This window comes from Odocoileus virginianus, chromosome 17 (genome assembly GCF_023699985.2).
Source record: "Odocoileus virginianus isolate 20LAN1187 ecotype Illinois chromosome 17, Ovbor_1.2, whole genome shotgun sequence".
NCBI lineage: Eukaryota > Metazoa > Chordata > Mammalia > Artiodactyla > Cervidae > Odocoileus > Odocoileus virginianus.
Genome location: NC_069690.1, coordinates 22,522,372 through 22,545,244, shown reverse-complemented (window position 1 = coordinate 22,545,244; position 22,873 = coordinate 22,522,372). Strand labels below are relative to the sequence as shown.

Here is a 22,873-nt window from a genome sequence, read left to right as displayed (position 1 = left end):
AGACCGGCCACAAAGGAGGAGCGCTGATTGAAGGAGGTGCGAAGGTAGAGACCTCAGCCTGCTTCTCACAATCCATTCCTTTCCCACCAGAAGAGATCCTTCCGTGCATCCAGTGGATGTTTTGGAAGCGATGCCAGCACCTGGCTCCGAGGGCTGATATCACCTTCCAGGCCTTCCCTGAAGCCACCAGGGCAGGACCAAAACAGCAGAGGAGCCTGTGATGCTACGAACATGGAACTCATCCTGGCCGAGGCCTGGTCTCCCCTAAGGAGGTCTCCAGGGGCACCCAAGCAGTGAGGATGGCAGTGGGCACAGTGGTGGGGCCCCAGCTCCTAGCAGCCTGACCCAGATGGCTTAGCAGGCAGCTGGTGGATTTGTCACTGCTCCCCAGTTCTCTCTCCCCCAGCCTGGTGTTGACGGCAGAGGCCACAAGGGGGCCAGGTGAGCAGTATGGAAGATCCACCTGGAGAACCAAGACAGCTCCTTAGATGGATATAGCCAAGACAGCCCCAGACACATTTCCAGGCCCCTCTCAGCTCCCCAGAGGGCAGGTGATGTGCTCTGGTCCCAAGACACAGCCCCGTTTACACTGAATTGGGAATTCCTCTGGCCACACAGCTATCCAGAGGAGAGAGTGAACTGGAGCCCTGGGAGTGACCAGTCCCAAAGGGCCGCCAGGAGGTGAAATCATGACCCTGCGCTCCCAGGCCTAAAGGACAGGCCGTCCCCACCGCAGAAGGAAAGTGCGTTCAGGATTTTGGCTGAATGTGTACAGCTCAGGCTGGTCTCTGACCCTCATGACCATCCCCTCCTGGAATCACCAGGCAGCCTGGTTATGCCCTGCCCTGGGAACTATGTGCCAAGCTGTGAAGAGAGCTTGGTGCCTTCATGGGGCAAGGTGGGCATGGGGTCCTAGCTATGAGGAGGACTGTGTGCTTGGCCGTGCACACAGGAGACCCGGGCTCCAGCTGGAGCAGACAGAAACAGCGTCTTTCTACTCGTGGCCACTCTGGTCAGCCCTGCAGAATTCTGTACCTCTTACATGACTGTCTTCCTGCCTCCATCCGTCAATCAACCTGGCCCCACAGCTCCCCTGAAACTGCTCTGGTCAAGGTCACCACTGACCTCCATGTTGCCAAAGCCCAGAAGAACTTCTGCCCTCACCTTCATCCTCAGTACTACTGCCTCCTCCTTTGAGGGTACCAGGGTCTCCTTCAGCTCTCCTCGCAGGCTCCTCCTGTTCCTCTTGGAGACCCTCAAGGCTCAGGCTGGGATCTCCCCTCATCTCTGTCTCTGCTGCCTTCCCAAGGTACTTAACCATCCGTCTGGAATTTAATTCCAGCTGCACACTGCTACCTCCACCTGAATGTCTCTAACCTTGACCTCTCCTTGGATCTCCAAATTAGCAAATCTGCAGCCATGGGCATCTCAAACTCAGCATATCCAATATAGAGCTCCTGATCTGCTCTTCTGAACCCGTCTCTCCGCGGGCTTCTCCTTCTCATTAAGATGGGACCCAAACCTACCCATCGCTCAAGCCCCACCTGGGATGACGAGACATCGAGATCCCTCCTTTCCATCACCTCCCAGGTCCAACCCACCAGCACCTCCCATGGTCCTGACTCTCTCACCATAACCCTAATCCCTTCCTGCCTCTCCATCTCCACTGCCAACAGCCACCCCCCCACCCCGGGTTCAAGTCCCCTCCATTTTTTTGCCTGGACTAGAGCAACAGCCTCCAATCTGGTCTTCCTCCTTCCACTGTTGCTCTTGCCACGCAGCAGTCAGAGATGAATCACAGCGCCCTGCTAATCAGGTTCCAATCCCTTCTCAAGACCCACAGGACTGGCACACTCTGCCTCTCTGCAGCGTCCCCTCGCTCAGCCTACTCCAGCCATACAGGCCTCCTCTGTGTTCTTCAAAAGCTCAGACAGATAACAGCAAGGTCCTGCTGCACAGGGAACCATAGTCAATATCTTGTAATAACCTATAATGGAAAAGAATCTGGAAAAGAACATATATGGGCATACATTTTATATACTCACATCTATGTTACACATGTATAAAATGTATCCATATATATACATTTTATATAAATATGTATGTATATTTATTTATAACCGAATCACTTTGTTGTACACCTGAAACTAACACATTGTAAATCAACTATACTTCAAGAAAAAGGAGAAAGAAAAAAGAAAAAGCACGCACCCAGGACTTCCCTCGGGGTCCAGTGGTTAAGATTCCACACTGCCAATGCAGGGGATACAGGTTTGATCTCTTGTTGGAGAACTAAGATCCTACATGCTGTGTGGCACAGCAAAAGATTAAAAAGGAAACAAAAAGCAAAGCACCAACTCTTCCTTGCCTCATGCCTTGCACTTGTTATTTCCAGCATCCAGACAACCTCCATCTCTTCACATGGGCATTCCTTCTCATCTTCAGTTGTTGTTCAGTCACTCAGTCATGTCTGACTCTTTGCGACCCCATGGACTGCAGCACGCCAGGCTTTCCTGTCCTTCACCATCTCGCGGAGTTTGCTCAAATTCACGTCCATTGAATCAACGATGCCATCCAACCATCTTATCCTCTGTCGTTCCCTTCTCTACTTGCCTTCAATCTATCCCAACATCAGGGTCTTCAGGGCTCAGCCTAAATGTTACCTCCTCCAGGTCTTCCTTGAGACCCAGGCAAAACCATTTATCCCTCCCGCAGACACCGTATTCTCAAAGAGCACCCTTAAAATGATGCCCACCCCACCAACACCAAGTTTGTGTCTCTCTTCAGAGCACTGATCAGAAGTTGTTGTTGTCTGACGACTTTCTTACCTACCATCCACCTCCCTCACTGGACAGCAAGCTCCGTGAGGGCAGCAATCATGCCTGCCAGGCTCACTGCTGTGTCCCTGGGCCCTAAAGCAGTTCCCAATCCATGGCAGGTGATCAATAAATATTTGCCAAGTGAATGAAAGGATTTCACTGGCACTTCCACCTGTAAGGTGCTCCCATGCAGGAGAGCAAGCAATACAAACTCCTATTAGGGGCATTCAAGGAAGGCTTCATGGAGGAGGTGATGTCCAAGCTGCACCTTTGATTGAAGAGATTTAGAAAGAAGGAGGAAGGTTGTGGGGTGGGGGTGCAAGGAAGAAGCCAAAGCAACAGAAGAGGAGCAAGCACAAAATGCATGCAGGGAAAATAATCTGCCTCATTGGCTGTAGACCACCCATTACCATCTAGTGAGGCTGACCTCACTAGGGCCCCACCCCAGGGTCTCCCCCTCTAAGTGCTGGGAGATGCCACAAGCAGCCATTTTCGTATCTGCATCTAAGAGAATGCTGGCCCACTTTCCCACCCCACACAGAGGGAGTGAGTCTGCCCACCTCCCCTCCATCCCACAGCTGCGAGGACCCCTGCTCCCCCTCAGGAGGCAAGTGGGGTGCCTAGGAACAAGCCATGTGATGCTCAGCATCCTGCAGGAGGTCTTGAGGACTCAACCAGCACAATGAGTTTCCCTTTCGAAGGACCAAAGCTCACCTACAAAGTGCCTTTGTGTGAATTAAAATAGGGCGCCCCTCTGGCTGGACCAGGTGGAAAAAGGCATCCTTCCCTCTGGTCAGACAGTCCCTCATGAGATACCCAGTTGGCCAGCAGATTGTCAATTTTAACCCCCACTCTTCCAAAATATTGGGTGGCCCACGTGCTTCACGCCTTCCACAGGGACCTAACCCACCACAGCGATCTCTCTGCAGTCCAAACAGAGTCTGGGCCAGCTGCCCCCAGATCCCTGGGCCCTCAATGGTTCCATTCCACAAAGAGTCCAGGCTACGCCCAGGGGCTCCCGGGAATCTTGCCCGGGTGACCAGAGTGACGGTCCTCATGGGGCTGAGGCTGTAACTCTCTGACCCCTGCCGGTCCCTCACAACAGCTAATGGCCAATTCCCAGAAGAGACCATCTGGGTCTCTGTGCAGCGCCACCCCACCCCCACCCCAACACACACACACACACACACACACACGCACACATACACACATACAGACACACACTCTCTCTCTCTCTCTCTCTCTCTCTCTCTCTCTCTCTCTCTCTCTCTCTCTCGCACGAAGCAAGGAGAATTAGAGATTATCGGTGGGCTGGAAGGCCATGATCGGGTGTTTACCCTCCCAGGGATATTGAATTTTAAACATGTGCGCCTGTTTACTCTCCCTGCCAGAGCCGCGCTGGCTGCCCCGTAGCCAGGCAACACTATCTGACCTGAGGGACCAGGAGGGGGACTTTCTGTGCCAGGCAGGTCACCTGGGGAGGGTTATCTAAGTACGGCCAGTCTCGGCACATTGATGGGCCTCCCGCGCCCGCCCCCCCCCCCCCGCTCACCCCTCCCCATCCTCACCTCCAGGTGACCCCACACCCACAACAGACAGTCCACCCTAACAGCAAGCATAAGAACATGGTCCTGGGACAGACATGGTGACACCTTAGAATGCGATCTGTTAAAAACAGATCACCAGGATTTGATGCATTATCGACCTGATGATCCGCTTGGCTGTCTTCCTACCGGCCAAGTTGACAGCCAGCAGGCTGAGATCGCAGCAAGAAAGATTCAGGTCAGACAGGAGGAAGATAACCACTTGTGACTGGAGACAGGCAATGGCACCTCCTTTCAAAGAAAGACTGGACAACTCAAATCAGGGCTAGAAGCTCGCATGTGTCATTTTTTTTCCTCCACGAGGGGCTAGTTTTCTGCCTGGATGGGGGATCAGCAAGTTGCTGACTGAAGGTAACAAAATCAAGGTCACATCTCAGCTCTATATTGACAATATGAGTGCTGAGTGGGCTTCTTTTCTCCGTGGAAGTCAAATCCCATGGTCAGGGGTGTGGGTGTGGGTATGTGTATTACTCAGTCAGTTGTGTCCGACTCTTTGCGACCCCTTGTACTGAGCTTGCCAGGCTCCTCTGTCCATGGAATTCTCCAGGCAACGCTACTGGAGTGGGTTGCCATTCCTTTCTCCAGCGGTCAGGGGAGGACATTTGAAATCATATAATCAGTCATGATCTCACAAAGTAATGAAATCAGGCAGGCAAAAGATCAGTTACAGGGCCACAGAATCCCATAGAAGGAAGACCTCCTGTGTGCTGGGCCTCAAGGGTTTCTGCTAGGAAGTGGGGTAAAAAAAATCTCCAGCACTTTACAGATGAGGAACCTAGCTCTAATAGGACCAGCCTCTCCCACTGAACCATGAAGGTGGCCTGAGCTTGTCATAGCTGAACAATGCCCACCTACAAAAGATGCTCTTGTCCTTAATCCTCATGACCTGTGAGTATGTGAGGTTAATGGCGACAATGGGGATTCAGGTGCAGGCGGAATTAAGATTGTAATCAGCCAACCCTAAAGTGAGAGGAGGATCCTGGATTATCCAGGAATATAATTAAAAGCGTCCTTATAATAGAAGGAGACAGAAGAGAGAGGATGAGCGAGACGGCAGTGTGGGAGGGGCCTGGCCCGATCAGTGTTGTTCCCTTTGAAGATAGAGGAATAGGGCAGGAGGCGAGGAATGCAGGTGGCCTTCTAGATGCTGGAAAAGGCAACGAAATAAATTCTCTCCTACAGTGTCCGGAAGGAATGTGGTCCCGTGGACACCTCGATTTTAGTCCCATGTAACCCATTTCAGACCTCTGACCTCCAGAACTCGAAGATGAGAAATCCATTTGTCTTAAGCCACTACACTTGTGGTCATCTGTTTCAGTAGCTATAAGAAACCTTCTGATAGATCCACAGGAAGGAAGGAACTCTGACTCTCTAGCAACATGTCTCGACCCTGCAAAACTGAAATGTTCTGTGACACATAACCTCTCCAGCCTGCCGCCAAATCAAATCAGCTCAGCCGTGTCATTTGCTAGCAAAGCCGATTCTCTCCCACAAGGGGTTCTGCTTGATTTCCATGTGAAACTGAGCCGGGGCTCTTGAAAGGCTCTCTCCACCTCTCCACACACCTGGAGATTCAGATCCTTTCCACCCAGGCTGCTATTAAGGGCCCAGCAGTTCCCCTCAAAAGGAGTGAGTGAGCCAGGCTCTTCACAGACAGCACCAGTTCGCCTCCAAAGCCACCTGATTCTCACATTTCAAAGCAGGGAGCCAAACACTATGTATAAAGTGGGAATAATTTATTTTAAAAAATTAATGGGGGCATCCCTAGTGATCCAGTGGGTAAGAATCCGCCTTGCAAAAATAAAATAAAATAAAAAATTTTAAAAAGAATCCGCCTTGCAATGCAGGGGACACCCGTTCCATCTCTGGTCCGGCAAGATCCCACACGCCATGGGGCAACTATTGAGCCTGTGCTCTAGAGCCCAGGAACTGCAACTACTGAAGCCTGTGCGCCCAGAGCTCATGGTCTGCAACAAGAAAAGCCACTCACTGCACAAGAAGCCCACATATCACAAGAAAGAATAGCCCCCACTCACTGCAACTAGAGAAAGCCCCCTGCTCACAGCCAGGAAGACCCAGCACAGAGAGAAACAAACAAATAAATACTTTTAAAAATTAATGTCTCCACCCTCAAAGATTTGTCTGTTTCCAATAAAAGAATTTAATAAAACAATTTAGCTCATCTTCAGAGGACTCTTATAGGGATTACTATCTCTTCTGGAGTAAAAACATTTATCTAAACTTCAGTGACTCCTGAGTCGCCTGGCTTTCTCTTCACTGGTTGAATGCAAGTAAAATCGAATTTGACTCCTTTTATTATAAATGGGCACAAACAACACGATCCCATTTATTGATGCCTCTAAATGTGCGCATGATGCCAAGATGTCTGCGGATTTAGCAAATGATAATGATGAATATGTCTGGCTGGTGGGATTATTACTAGAGTTTGTTTTAGTTTTTTTTTTTTTACTTTCTTTATACTTTACAATTGCTTACATTTTTAATAAGAAGCATATATCATTTTAGTTAAAACAGGGTGTGCTGTTTACTTGCAGTAAAAAATCTAATAAAAACTCTCCAAGAAAATACTGGGCTTTTTTGTTCAATGCCACATTCTCAAGGCTGGATCAGTCCATGAGAATTCATAAATCACCTATTATGAGTATGTATTGCTTCCCTGGTGGTTCAGTCAGTAAAGAATCTGCCAGCAATGCAGGAGACCCAAGTTCGATTCCTGGGCTGAGAAGATTCCCTGGAGAAGGAAATGGCAACCCACTCCAGTATTCTTGCCTGGGAAATTCCAAGGACAGAGAAGCCTGGCAGGCTACAAGTCCATGGGTTCGCAAGAGTCAGACATGACTGAGGAACTAAACTACCACCATGAGTATGTATTAAGAACCAACCACTAAGGGTTGATGAAGCACTTACTCTGGGTTCCTTATGTACCAATCTCTGTGACAGCAAGAATAGGCAAGCACGTCCTGCCCTTCAGGACATGGAGCTGTGGCTGCTCTGGGCCAGTTCCTTCCAGCCCTGCGCCAGCAACGCCCCACCCCATCTCACACACACACACACACACACACACACACACACACCCCTGTGGTCACACCTGAGTGACTTCTAACCACACAAGGGCCAGCAGCTGCTGGCAGAGTTTCGGAGCCTCACCAGGCTCCCATCACAGCTTTTATAGTGGGTTAAACGGTGGCCCCCTCAAAAGATATGTCCACCCAAGATTCTGTGAATGTGACCTTATTTGCAGGTATAATCAAGTATCTTGAGATGAGATCCAGGTAGAGCCAGGTGGGCCTTAAATCTTCATAAAAGACCCACAGATCCAGGGAGAAGAGAAGGTCTCGTGAAGACGGAGGCAGAGTGGAATCATGTAGCCCCAAACAAAAGGCACGCCTGCAGCCACCAGCAGCTGGAAGAAACCAGCAAGGATCCTCCTTCTCTAGGGCCTTTGGAGGGAGCTCCGCCCTTCGCATACCTTGATATCAGACTTCCAGCCTCCAGAGCTGTGGGAGGATCCATTTCTGTTGTCTTAAGCCACCAAGTCTGTGGGACTCTGTTACAGCAGCCCCAGGAAATGAATACACACCCTACGGCTTGATACTCCATCTCCATACTCATCCAAGAGCAGGGAATCTACTAAGAGGGGGACACACAGGGAGTATCTAAGGCGCTCGGAAGTGCAGGGGTGACGCCCCCAGGAACAAACACAGGAGCCACTGTGCACTGTTCCCCAAAGTGCCAGGCACACTGGACCTCAGTGTCAAGTCAATGACGCCCCCCTCCCATCGAGGCATGCAGGCGGGCTAGGATGGGAGGTGGGCGTGGAATCTGGCAGAACCCCACTCCTGAGCCGGTCTCAGGGCAGTAGTGTGCATGGCAGCCCGAAGAGAAGAAGAGTAGGATAATCAATGAAACCACCCCACAAGCATTTAGCTCGCTGCCCACGATAACAACCACAAGTATCAGTCATGTAACAACATAATATGCATGTGGGTGCCTGGTGTTTCCTGAAGCCCTTGCCCACCTGCTTCCTCCTATAATCCTCACAGCAACCCTGCAGGGTGGGCTCAGTCCTACCAATGGAGGAACTGAGGTTCCCAGAAGATGACTGAACTGCACAACGTCACACAAGAGAAGCATCCCCAAGGAGATGCCCTGGGCTTCCTTGGTGGCCCAGCAGTTAAGAATCCGCCTGCCAATGCAGGGGACATGGGTTCGATCCCTGGTCCCAGAAGATTTCACGTGCCACGGAGCAATTAAGCCCATGCACCACAACTGCTGGAGCCAGTGCTCCACAACAAGAGATACCAATGGAATCAGAAGCCCGAGCACCACAACTAGAGAGTAACTGCAGCTACAGAAAGCCTGCCATGCAACAAGGAAGATCCAGCACAGCCAAATAAATTAAAAAAAAAAAAAAAGCAGACTCTCTGAACGCCAAGGGCTCTATCAAAGCACAAGGTCAATGTCTGTCTAGAAATATAGACTCCTTTCAATATAGCCTCAGGCAAAAGGAATTAAGAAGGAACCTTCTGATGGAAACAGATTATAAAATGCATTCCAAGGCCAACCCTGGGACTCTCCATGGCCTTGAATTATCAGGTCTCCATTCAGTCCAGTCCCCAAATCCTTCATGAGAACTCCGGCTCTGCAGGCTCTCCCTGTCACCCTGGGGACCACCTGGCCTGTGAACCCTGACTGGCCCAGGGCAGCCTGACTTCAAGGCTCAGGAACAAGATCCAGAAGGATGCTCCTTCCCTAAAGACCCCTCCCCCAGGTCCATCTGATCTTTGCTGGGCAGGATCTTGGGTTTTGGCCTTTTTCCAATACCCTCAGGATCATCCACAGTTACCAGGCAGGGTTTTGGGTTTGATACACAGGGCTCAGGTGGGGCCAATCACATACGATGCAATTTCAGTTTTTGTTCATTGGATGTGGAGAGGCACTCAGTCCTGGGTACCAGGCAGGGCAGGAAATCAAGAAGAACTGAGGAGGTATTACATTAACAACAGAAAAATCAGGGTACCTCCCTTCTAACTTTCCCTCTGAGCACTGTTGTTCTCTGGAGGAATAATAATGACTAACATTTCTGTAGCACATCATCTCAATTAATTCCCATTACAAACACATGTGGCAGGTACTCTCATATTCCTCCTCTACAAATGAGGGTAATGAGGCTGAGATGGTACACAGCTAGGAAATGGCAAAGCCTCAAAGGCAGGTGGGCTCCAGAAACTATGTCCTTAACTACCACTCCATACTGCGTCATCTTTTTGAGGAAGAGCCTCAAAGGAATATGGGTCCAGGTCACAGGAACTGGATGAGTCTCCCCAACGGAGGAGACCATGTGGTCCATCAGAAGGAAAGGGAGATGGACTAGAGAATCAAAGGAGAGGGGGAGAGGGCTCCCAGAGAGATTGTTCTGGAAGCCCAGATGGCCTATTTTCCTGAAACAATGGAGAGAAAGAAAGAAGGTCCAAGCGGCCGAGATGCCTAGGCCAAGACCTGAAGTTTGAGCTCCATTAGCAATTTCTAGAAAGCAGGGCTTCCCCCGCCCCAAGGCCTCCAGCTCAGAAGTCTCCATGGGAGCAAGCAAGGGACTCTCATGAGCTGGCAGTTCCCAGTTCCCAAGAGAAAAGTCCTCTTTGTGTGTCTCAGGGCAAGAACTACATAACCATCATCACCACTGTCATCACCATCATCACCACCATTATCACAGCCATTTACTGAGTCCCCATTATGTGGTAGGCACTCCACTAGCTGCTTCATGGTGTACCTCATTACTCTTCATACCTGCTCCTCTAGGTGGTCACTGTCCCCATTCTACAGGGGAAGAAACTGGAGGACAGGGAGATTAAGTAACAAGCTCACATGACTCACAGAAGGCAGTCTGGAGCGTGGTTAAGACAGCACAGGTTTCCGAGCCACACAGACAGACCTGAGTCCAAATCCTGGCTCCGCTCTCACCAGTTGTGGGACCTTGAGCAAACAACTTAACCTCTTCCGCCAAGTTCAATCAGAGATGCCAGGAACAATTCATCTCAAATGGCAGCTCCAAATGACTGGCGGTGGCTGCCTGCAGGGCTTTGCTGGAGAGGATCCTGAAATCACGTCTAAATTCATGAGCAAGGATGCTGTGATCACTACTGACATCTACCATGAGGGCAGAAGTCTGGATTGATGGCACAAGGGTCATTCATTTACCATCCTTGATCTAGAGAAACACCAGGGCTTATAGAGAAACCATACACAGGCACGTGTGCCTGAGACAATCAGAGGATTTTTGACTAAGGTATCAGAGCAACCCAAAGTCTCTTCAATGACTGTACCTCCACATGAGGACAAATGGACCTTGACACCAGTGTGATGGCTATTCTTTTGTTCCATGTACATCCCCCTGCTTGACCAGTCCCTGCCTCACCTACACCCTACACACCTCACAGACTTTCCCTCTTAGTCATAGAGCATAATCAGTAAATGCCTACGTACTTGCCCCCCGACCCAGCTAGTGATTGTTCTTATCTGCAGATCAGAACATCCTCACCATGATACCTTAGCAAAGGGGCAGTGAAGGACGCATTCCTCTGCTGGTTTGGTTTCCCGGGTAACCAATGAGTCAACCTGATGTCAATCCCACCTATAACTTAACCTCCCTCTCCCCTCCCGGAGCAAAGCTTGCTGCCTGTCCTGCCCTCCGTCTGCCACACACAGTGGCGTGTCACTCCAGGACCTGTTTCAGACACAAGATCCTCTGTCCATTAAGCCACGAAGGTCTCTCTCACTGACTCCTGGTTCCTTCATCAATCTCAAGGCTGGGCAAGTACAGGGCTTGCTGCCCAACAATGCCTATTCAGTGGTCCCCAACCTTTTTGGCACCAGGGGCTAGTTCCATGGAAGACAGTTTTTTCCACAGACTGGGGGGGGTGGGTGGGAGATGGCCTTGGGATGATTCAAGCACATCACATTTATTGGGCACTTTAATCTCTGTTATTATTGCATCAGCTCCACCTCAGATCATCAGCCATTAGATCCCAGAGGTTGGGGGCCCCTGGATCATGGCACACAGTTAAGTTGAGATCGATCTTAGATCCATAGCTCAAACTAGAAAGCTTCTAGAAGAAAAAAATGGAAGAAAATCTTTGTGATACAGAGTAAGCAAAGAAGTCTTAGGATGCAGAAAGCTGTAGACACAAAACAAAAACCCACATAAATTGAACATATCAAAATTTTAAAACTTCTGTTCGTCAATGACACTATTAAGACAAGGAGTGAGCTTGTATCTAGAATATGTAAAGAATGCCTACAGGAAGACAAACAACCCCATTTTAAAGGGGTAGGCGGGACAGAGGACCTGTAAGAATGGTCCACAAACATGTGAGAAAGTGTTCAGTGTCATTAGTCATCAGACAAATGCAAATTAAAGCCACAATGAAATACCCTCTCCCTACACACCCACCCAAGTGGCTAAAATTAAACAGACTGACAATGGCAAATGTCGACAAGGACGTGAAGCAGTTAGAGCTCTCATAACGCTGCTGGTAGAGACATAAAATGGTACAACCACCTGGCCAAAAGTTTGGCAACTTCCTATAAAGCTAAACATTCATCTCCCCTTTGACCTAGCTGTTTCGGTCTAGATATTTACCTAAGAGAAATGAAAACGCGTGTCCAAAACAAAACGCATACCAGAATAGGCAAAGCATCTGGCTATTCATTATAGCTCAAAACTGGAAACAACCCAAATGTCCCTCAACAGAATAAACAAACTGTGCTATATTCATACAGTGGGGACAAAAAGGAACAAACTACTGATATTCTCTACAACATGGGTGAATCTCACAGATACTATGCTGAGCTGGATGCAAACAAGTATAGACTGTATGTGATCTCTTTTAAATTCAGTTCTAGAGCAGGTGAAAACTAATTTACATTGGGGAAAGAAAAGTCCCAGAATACTGGTTGCTTCCCAAGGGGGTGGTTGGGATTGACTAAAGAAGGGACATGATAGAATATCCTGGGGGAAGAGAAAGAGCCTATATCTGAATCAAAGTATAGGTTCTGTGGGTGCACTCATTAATAAAAGTGTACAGTTAAGATTCATGCATTTCAATGTATGCAATTTTTTTTAAAATCCGGTTACACCTGAAGTCATTCACAAGAAGGAAACCCAAAAGAGACGGGATATGTGTATACGTGTAACTGGTTCACTTCGCTGTACAGGAGAATATAATACAATATTGTAAAGCAATTATACTCCATCAAGAGGGAGGGGACATATGTATACCCATGGCTGATTCATGTTGATGTATGACAGAAACCAACTCAATATTATAAAGCAATTATCCTCTAATTAAAATAAATAAATTTTTAAAAAACTAAAAAAAGAAAAAGACAACCATACTCCAATAAAAATTTTAAAAATAAAGAAAAAATTTTAAAATAGAATGTCTTTGAGAAGGAAAAAAAGAAATGCAGGCTAGCTGGCCTTAAAACAATGAACAAAATCAGGTACGATATACATATGTGCACACGTGAGGCGTGGGTTCATGCAGGCAGCGCACACACACACATCCCCCGGCTCGCTAAGCCTCCAAGGTGCACCCCCAGACAGGTGCAAAGCCAGGAAGCCCCCCTCCCGTCACATCTGCACTGCCCTCGGGCTCCCCTGCCCACTGGCCTGCACGCAATCAGAGGCCTCCTGGGAAGTGGTTCCTGAGAGGATGGCATCTGGACCAGTGACATAAACAGGATCCATGTGGAGACCAGGGACAGCCCTCCCAGGAGCACCAGTGAGAAAGCCAGCTGAACTCCTGGGAGGCGGTCACGGCTGGGGGTAGGGAATGCGAGTCCCGACTGTCAAGCCCCCCACCCCACCCAGGGCTTTCTTAAGGAGAGGGAACCAAATCCCCTTGCCGCTGTCCTTGAGCCCTTCTGGCCCCACCCCAGAGGGGTCCCAACCCTTCCCACAAAGGGCCCCTCACCTCGCCCACACAAACTTGGCGGATCTGATGGGAGCTGACACCCCTCACTCAATCCTGACAGCGAGGTGTGGTCTCTTTTCAGAGTGAGATCAGAAAGCAGGGACAGGAACCAGGGCAAAGTAAGAGCTGGCATCGGGCCTAGGGCTGGGCTCCAAGCTGGAAAAGAAACCCCAGCGCCCCCAGCCCTACTGCCCAGGAGAGAGGGTGGCTGGTGGGCAGTTCGTGAGGGCAGGAGGCAGAGACGCAGCACAGCCCTGCCCACAGGAAATGCAGGAAGTGCAGAGAAGGCCCCTCTGATGTCCACTTTCTTCCTCTGGGGACTTCGCACCTGCCTGACCCACCGCTGGGGTTTCGAGGGATGCAGAGCAAAGTGCCAGGGGACAAAGCAGGGGCAAGACTTTCTGCACCCCCCTACAGTGGGCACCTCAGGCCTCCTTGTTGTCCTCGGGAAAGGGGAAGGTTTGGGGTGGAGGGGGCTGCCCTCGGACTAGCACAGAGAAAGACGGAGGAGGCTGAGCGAGGGTCACCTCCCGGACTAGGCCTGGTGGGGCTCCAGAGACGAGTGCGATAATTCAGATCAAGGTCACATCAAGGCCCCGGCATCACCACCTTCAATAGAAGGCCCATGCACTTACTGCGAGCTAGAAAAGAATCAGGAGGGTCAACCCCACCCTCTTCAAGGCCAGAAGGCTGTTCTACAGTCATTCCTGGAGGGTCGACCAGCCCCCGTGCTAGACATTAGGGTCCCTTCCAACTCCCCGGCCGGCCTCCCCACGAAGCCGGCCTCACTTCTCTCCCCACACTGAGAAGCCACTGGACTCACTGCAGCTTGTCACATGCTGAGCCATATGGTTTCTTCTGCTCAGTTAAGGCCCCCCGAAGACAGCAGGTTTTTTGAGGGACAAGGACAGCGGCCCTGGTTTGACCCCACGGGGTCTGGCACAGCGCAGGAGACACACCCGGCTCTCCTGGGTGCCAGGTGATCCATCTGGGCATGAAAACTGGATCATAAAAAACGTGAGCCTGGAAACGATCCACTGCATTCCCAGGAAGACAGCCCCCAACCCCTCTTCCAGCCCACCCTGCGCCATCCGCAGTTTGAATTCTGGCTGGGAACTGGGCTCTCATTCTGCCCATCTGCTCAGCATCTCTTGGGAAAAAAGAAAAAAAACCCTGAAAACCACAAACAGAAAGAGGTGGGGGAGGGGCAGAGAGGACCCGTTGCAGCAGGCATGCCAGTTGGGGGCAGGAGTCTGCAGGGGGCTTCTCAGGCTGGAGGCCAGCTTCTGCTCCACCACTCCCTTCCCAGTGCAGGGAGCAACTAGAGGAGGGCTACCCCTGGTGTGCGGGGTGGGATGAGAGCATCGCATCAAAAATGGTGTGTGTCTTAGAACTGAACTGACTCTATGGCCATAGGAGGAAGACAGCTATCTTCAGTGGGACCTTGGGGAAGTCATTTCCCACCTCCTGGCCTCCAGCTTACCTGGAAAGGAAATGGATCACCACCCCTGAGATTTTGTGACTCCCAAGCTAATCAACACCAAAGGGGTTTCCCTGCCACCCCTGCCCCAAGCCTGCACTGCCAGGGAACCGAGTCAGACCCTCCTCCCCTGTCCAGATGCTGGGAGGGCGGGGGGCTGATGGAACTCCAGGGTCAGTGACCTCCTGGAGAGAGTCCAGCCTCCACCCCGTGGTGTCCCAGACCTTAATGTCTGGGCCCAATCCCACCCTGGAGAGGACATCGCAGGTGGGAGCCCAGGTCCTCACAGGTGACTTCACGTGGAACTGATGGGGAGGAAGGGGGCTTCAGTCCACATATCAAAGAACACATATATCTGGGCTTAATTTAGAGAAGTGCCTGATGGTAGAGGAGACTCAAGCAAAACCAGAGGTGTGGAAGATAAGTGCCTGCTCCTCCAACCAGGATTCCAGTATCATCAACACACCATAAACCTTTACTAGATGGACTTCCCTGGTGGCGCAGTGGATAAGAATCCGCCTGCCAATGCAGGAGACACAGGTTCGATGCCTGGGCCAGGAAGATCCCACATGTTGCAGAGCAACTAAGCCCATGTGCCATAACTACTGAGCCTGTGCTCTAGAGCCTCAAGCCACAACTACTGAGCCAGTGAGCTGCAACTACTGAAGCCTGCGCACCTAGATCCCGTGCTCTGAAACAAGAGAAGTCCCTGCAATGAGAAGCCCGCTCATGAAAAGTAGCAACAAAGAATAGCCCCCACTCTCTGCAACTAGAGAAAGTTCATGAAAAGCAACAAACACCCAGTGCAGCACAAAATAAAAATAAATTATTTTTTTTAAAAAAACCATCCACCAGAATCAGGGACCCACAGAACGGGACGTAGTTGCTGCCCTGAACGCAATGCTGGGACGCGTTGGGCCGGCAATATGACCTGGTAAGTGCTGTCCCAAAAGGGCCGCTCCCCCTGCGCTGAGACTGCGACATCAGTGAGCGTTGTAGTTTTGAGTAGCCGCCAGGCCACTAACCCAGATCTGCCCATCCCTCCCACCACGTCTCCAGCCTCCTCCGCACCAGCCTTCAACTTGGGGAGGCCACCCCAGGAATCTCTCATCTGCCGGCTCCAGTCTCTCCCTGGAGAGTTCACCCACCCGTCCACCCCCAGCTTCCATTCCCATGTCGACAAAAATAACTCCGCGTTTTTACCTCCAGTCACACCCTTCTTCTGAGCCTGGCCCCCAAATACCCAGCTGCTCACTGACACCCCCATTGGTGTCTCAGGCTTGTCCAACTCAGCACGTGGAACTTAAGCCCTCATTCTCTCTCCCAGGGCACTCCCTCTCAGAGAATGGCTGTAACGCTTGTCCAGTTGCTCCAAACCTGGGGCCATCCTTGCCCCCTACCTCACCCCAAATGCTCACATCTCACCACATAGGAAATGTATGATCTGACCACTTCCAAACAACCTCACGGGCCCCTTGGAGTCAAGCCACCATCCTCTCCGCACTGGATTCCTGCAGTGGCCTCCCAAGCCACCCCACTTCCACTCTGCTCCCTCCCACACAAGCCAGGGTGACTCTTCAAAAGTCATCTCACTCCTCAGACTAAAATCTTCAATGACTTCAATGCCTCTAGTTAGGATAAAGCCCCAATTTTTTTTTCTTTATTTAAAATATTTATTTATTTATTTGGCTGCCGCAAGTCTTAGTTGTGACATATGGGATCTAGGAACCGCCTGCCAATGCAAGAGATATAAGAGATGAGGGTTTGATCCCTGGGTTGGGAAGATCCCCTGGAGAAGGACCTGGGAACCCACTCCAGTATTCTTGCCTGGAGAATCCCCGTGGACACAGAAGCCTGGCAGGCAGGCTACAGTCCTGGGGTCTCAAGGAGTCAGACATGACTGAGCGTCTAAACATAGCACAGCATGTGAGCTCAGAGATGAGCATCCCACACCCAACTCTGCAGAGCAAGGGGCTGAAACTGAGAATGGCAGCAAGTTTCAGTATTGCCCCGTGCAAACAAGCCACCCCGATGCCTCGTTCAGATGCCAGCACGATGACCAGGCTGATGCAGATGGTCTGGATTTCAATGCCCCTGGGCACCCCCGCCAGGAGGAGGGCAGAGCTGTCCTAGGTGGGCCCTGCACCGCGCCCCCCACTCCTGAATTCCTAATTCAGCCAGGACACAGGCTCTGACTGCCATTCCAGGATACTGCCCCCACGGTGCATACCACACAGCTCTGTGCATGGTGGGCATTCAAAGTGGGATGGTAAGGAAGATGGCTTTTACCTACTTCCTTTGAAGGTATCACTTTGCAACAGATTGGGTCAGGGAAGAGGGGGTACAACAGGGACTCACAGGAAAGAGATACCTAATTATTTCCCTGTGAGTCACCTGGCAACAGAGCCTCAGGACAGAGCGGGGGCTGGCCTAGATGCCCCCTCAGCTGACTCAGGAGGCAGGTGACTTCTTCAGAGCTGGTCGTCACCTGGCAAAGGGTGAGGGAAGGAGGGAGGCGCGTTGCTGCCTAGACGGCAATACCGGCTGAACCAAAGTCCCCCCTGGGGGCCAGCCCAGGCACGTGTGGCCACCTGGCCAGAAGACTGGATGACAGGAAGTGGGGAGCTCAGTGTGGGGAGGATGAGGCCCCTCGGGGTCCTGGGACGCAATTTCCCACGAAGGAGACTTGTGCATGAAGTGCTAACAGGAGAATTATGGGTGCCCTAGAACCTCCAGGGCAACCCTCCCATACAGACTGGGGTGACAGAGCCACCTAGGACGGCCAGTCAGAGGCAGGTTGACCAGCATACCAGAGCCACCCAAACCCCAGGAGGGTCCCAGCCCACAGGACCCCTCCTTCCCCACCCCTAGGCAGCCCTTCTGAGCAGGGGGTCCCATGAGGCACCCGGCCACATTCTGAGTGTCCCCACGTAAGTGCCCCACCTAGGCCCCTCGCTCCAGGATCTACAGCTCCACAAGGCCTCTCGCTAATCACCAGGCATCCTGCCCACTGCAGTCAACCCCAGTCTATTTCCTCACCGCCCCCTGACACCCCTGTATCTCACAGCCACACCTTCCTCCCGCACTGCTTATCTCAAGTGGACACTGCATCCAGAGGTGCGGGGAGGCTCCATGGCCCCCACAGAGGGGACAGAAGCAGCTGGGCCTGGGGCCAAAGCGAGGGGGCTCCCCCGTCTCCGGCCCCTGCAACGCCCCCTCCCCACTTACCAGCCCGAAGCCTCTTACCTTCATGGTGGGAGGCGCCGTGAGAGGAGGGGACAGCGGCCGGTCTGGGAGAGTCACATCCGAGCTGTTGGCCAGCTCCTGCTTCCTGTGAGGAGACCACAGAACACAGAAGAGGTCAGAAGTGAGCAGGGGCCTGTCTGCACCTCCTCCCTCTCCTCTATCAGCAGCTGGGCTTAAGGACACAGGCTGACATGTGCAGAAAATAGTCAGTGCACTTCTTGGCTAGGATGCACTAAAATCTAAGGCACGGCTTACTCCCAGTGACCCCTGCACCCGCAGCATCAGTGTCACTTGTTAGAAAGACACATTCTCAGATGCACACCAGACTCTCCGACGGCAGGGCCCAGGAATCTGTGTTTTAACAAGCTCTCCAGGTGACTGTGATGCTGAGGGCTGAGAACGGTGAGGCTAAAGAGACATGGGACTGGGAAGGAAAAAAAGAAGAGGGGGTAAACATCTTCAACTCATCCTCCCCGGGGGCCCCACTGTCCCTAAACACACACACACACACCCCGGTCAGACGGCTGACTTTGAAACGGCAGGGCTGCCTGCCGTGTAAGCTGCAGGTAAGACTTATTTTAGTCCACGTGGGCTAGGACCACAGAGAGGCAGCTAAACAGAGTTGTGTCTCCATGGCAACACAATTGCGACAAGTCCGCGGCTCTCACACGCTCCCCACTTTCCATCTGGCCCTTGCTGGTGACCAGGGAGTGCTGGTTGACAGTCCAATCAGCAGGGAGAGTGTGTGCCGTGGATAAGCCTTCGGAGCGATGGTTACACAACAGGGCCAGCTGGGCAGAACCGGGGGACTCCCCAGACGAGGGGCTCTGCTGTCCGGGACATGCCCTGGCTATCTCCTGGGACGGTACTAAGGGCCGAAAAAGACTGGGCTGAGCCACAAAGCCCCCAGTTTTGCAACTGTTTGCTTCTCCAGAGCCCCACCCCGACACAGCCAGGAGTCAGTCCCTGACCTGGCCCCACTGAAATGACCAAAGGACGCCCACTGCCACCTGGAGAAAACGCTTCTGTACTTTATTCCAGTCCACGTCCTGCCAACCGGGGTGACAGCTCCAACCCCGAGTCCCCTTCATGAGAGAAGCCACATTGCCTACAGAGCCCCGCCCTCCATCTTTCCAGAGGAAATCCTGTCTCCAGGGCTCAGACACCAGCTCAGGCTGGCTCCCCTCAGCCAGGCAAGCCCAGCTACCCTGGCACACCACCTGCCCATCCCCGTAGCCCATCCTCCAGGATGCCAGGTAAGCAGGCTGAGTGAACAGCTGGCTTCGCAGAGGATCCTTGTGACCCCGTTAACCTCATCCCTGCCAAGCCCCCTTTCTGCTCCTCCATCTGCCTTCCTTCCTCCTTTCTTCCTGGACCTGGGGCTCATGCTGATAATTGGAGAGCGGGGTCCCCTCCCTCCTGATCCAGACTGTAACTAGGGCAAGAACCAAAGGGCCAACATTCAACACCTGTGTCTGTGCACACACACGCTCACACACAGTGGGACGGACACAGCTCTTCCTGCTGCTCAGAGCCACCAGCCTCCCCTTCCCTTTAAGGCCTTGGGTGTGACCATTGTGGACAGTGCCCTCCTGCTCTGGCCCGCGCCTGCCTGCGGATCCAACAGAGCTGGGTTTGGAACCAGCTCGCTTCCTCCAGCCACTCTACCCTGTCCAAGCAGCCCCTGCTCCCCCTCAATGGGCCTGCACCCCGAGAGAGAAAGGGAAGTGGGAAAGGATGCTGAGGGAAGAGGAGCATCACTCTCAGACCCCCTGAGATGAGGACCGACAGGGCAGCTCCTCGGTGGGACAGGCAGCCAGGAAGGGAAAACCATGCAGGGAAGGGAGGGGAGTCAAGCTGCCACTCAGAGTCTACAGGATTGTGTGAGGCTAGCTGAAGGCCCTTGCCTTTCTCTGCTGGAGATGGTTTGTGGGCAAACTTGACCAACTGCCACCCTGGTTCACCAGAAACAAACCCGAGAGCAGGGCCGTGCCAGCAGGTTTTTAGTATCAGTGGTCAGGGGACACTTTATACACAGTCACACTGTCCAGTTCTCTCCAAACAGTGGGAGATGTTGAGTCCCTCAGAACCAGAGCAGATAAGATTATCACCGAGGTCTCTTGAGTCCCAGGCAAAGGGCCCCGTACCCAACCTTTGGTGGGCTGAGCCCCTCTCCCATGTGTTAGGTGCTCAGTCATGTCCAACTCTTCGCAACCCCATGGACTGTAGCCCACCAGGCTTCTCTGTCCATGGTATTCTTCAGGCAAGGATACTGGAGTGGGTGGCCATTTCCTTCTCCAGGGGATCTTCCTGATCCAGAGATTGAACCCAGGTCTCCTGCGTTGCAGGTGGATTCTTTACCACCTGAGCTACCAGGAAAGACTTCCTCTCCCCTGAGCCAGCCTATTCTCCCTGGACCAGTCTCCAGGGCGTGGTGAGGACTATTAGGTGGGGAGCACAGGGCATCTGCCAGTGTGATTTCCCAGATGATGACTACAGCTGGAAGCTGCTGGAGCAGGAAGGCGCATCCGTGGCTATCAGCCTCCTGCAAGCTCCAGGGTGCCGTCCCAGACTCCAAAGGGGACCCCTGGCTGGGCAGAAGGCATGACCACTGCCCTCAAAAAGATCAGAACCCAGAGCACAAGGGCACCGACGGCTACAAATTAGAATCTACCCTGCCTTGGTACCTAGATGGCTTGGAGTGCTCTTATGGGAGGGGACGGGCCACACTGCACCAACCCTACTCTCAACTTCAGCTCTCCCTCTAGGAGCCAAAGTATTTATTCAAGAGCTAACTGCCTGTTATATAGTGAAGTAAGTCAAAAAGAGAAAAACAAACACATATTAAGGCAAATATATGGAATCTAGAAAAATGGTAGTAATGAATCTATTTACAGGACAAGAATAGAGACACAGAGAACAGACTTGTGGACGCAGGGTGGGAAGGAGAGGGTGAGACGAACTGAAAGAGCAGCACTGAAACATATACATTATCACACATAAAACAGAGAGCTAGTGGGCAACGGATCTATAACACAGGGAGCTCAACTCGGTACTCTCTGAAGACCTAGAGGAGCGGGACGTGGTGGGCATGGGAGGGAGGTTCAAAAGGGAGGGGACGTGTGTATACTTACAGCTGATTCACGTTGTTGTATGGCACAAACCAACACAACATTGTAAAGCAATTATCCTCCAAAAAACGGAAAAAATAGCAAGTGCCAGTGATGGGTTGAACTGTGAACTCAAAGATATTTTGAAGTCTTAACCCACAAGTGAATGTGACTTTGTTTCAAAATAGGGTCTTTGCAAATGTAATGAAGTTAAGATGAGGTCATTAGGATGACGCCTTAATTCAACATGACTAGTGTTCCTAGAAGAGGAGAAGGAGGACAGACACACAGGGGGAGGCCATGTGACAACAGGGACAGAGGCTGAAGTGAAGCAGCTGGAACTCCAAGAGTTGCCAAAGACTGCAGACCACCATGAGAAGCTACAAAAGCCAAGAAAGGATTCTTCCCCGGAGGCTTCAGGAGGCACGTGGCCCCACTGACACCTTGATTTCGGATTTCTAACCTCCGAAGCTGAGATGAATATTGTCATTTTAAACTGCCTGGCCTGTATACTCGGTTAGAGCAAGCCTCAGAAACAAATACACTGCCCAAGCACCACCTTCCAGCCTTGGCTTTGTAACCAGAGGACCAAAAACAAAAAGGGTGAAATCCCTGCTTCAGCCTCACTCCCCTTGCTACGGTCAGCTGCCCCAACCTTCCCTACCGACGACATCTGTGTGTGAGCCACCCTCCCAAGGACAGCCAGGCCCAGCCTCACCACCAGCTGGTGCTGAGATAAGGCAGAGTGAGAACACGGTGCTCAGTGCAGTTCCAGCCCTTTCTCAGGCCAACATATCACACAGACCAGGTGGTGAGAGTGACATGATTATATCAAACAATCACCTTGAATCTGCTCTAATGTCCTATAAGCCAAAGGTAAACTATTAGCAGAAGAGGTGTCCTCACTATTCTTTGCAATGACTTTCTTGTAACCCACAGTGATCTTGACACGTGTCATGGCAGTGAGGTTGAAAACTGCCTCTCCAGCCAAGCCAGCTCACAGGCAGCCCTAAGGGGGTGGGATCCCAGACCCACAAAGGGACCCACAAGAGGAGGGGTTGGTGATGGAGGCAGAGGAGGGAAGGAGGGACATTTCATGCGCAGCTAAGAGAGAAGGGTGGTGAGAGCAGGTGTGAACGGGAGAGTCAGGAGAACCTCTGGGGGTCCTGGAGATGTTGCCCACTTAGCACCCCTGCCCAGAGCTGCCTGGTCCTCTACGTCGGGATTCTTTTCCCAGCTGAGAAGGCCCAGAGAGACCCAGGGCCAGGGAGAGGGGAGCCCTAGCTGGCTTTGTGCTGTCCTTTGTTGCTCAGTCGTGTCCGACTCTGCAATCCCATGGACTGCAGCCCACCAGGCTCCTCTGTCCATGGGCTTCTCCAGGCAAGAATACTGGAGTGGGTTGCCATGCCCTCCTCCAGGGGATCTTCCCAACCCAGGGATCGAACCCAGGTCTCCTGCATGGCAGGGGGATTCCCTCCTTACCAGGGAGGCCCTAGCTGGCTTCAGTCAAATGTAAGTCTCAGGAGGAAATAATCAAGGATCCAGGAGAGGAAAAGGAGAAACCACAGGGATGATTCACCCAGATAGGGCTGGTCACGGGGAACTGGGCAGAACCCCC

At 51.9% G+C, this 22,873-nt stretch overlaps 1 protein-coding gene across 10 annotated transcripts in view; it reads right to left on the bottom strand.

The window, feature by feature from the left end:
• The window catches only part of RAP1GAP2 (RAP1 GTPase activating protein 2), a 213,128-nt gene that overhangs the window by 86,056 nt on the left and 104,199 nt on the right, over nucleotides 1-22,873 (bottom strand). For all 10 annotated transcript variants that reach the window (XR_011492172.1, XM_070478863.1, XM_070478862.1 and 7 more), the window contains one exon: nucleotides 18,146-18,230. Coding sequence is in view for 9 of the 10 variants with exons in the window: in XM_070478863.1 (XP_070334964.1) it covers nucleotides 18,146-18,230 (85 nt within the window). In the remaining variant the exon portion in view is untranslated. The remainder of the gene's footprint in view (nucleotides 1-18,145; nucleotides 18,231-22,873) is intronic.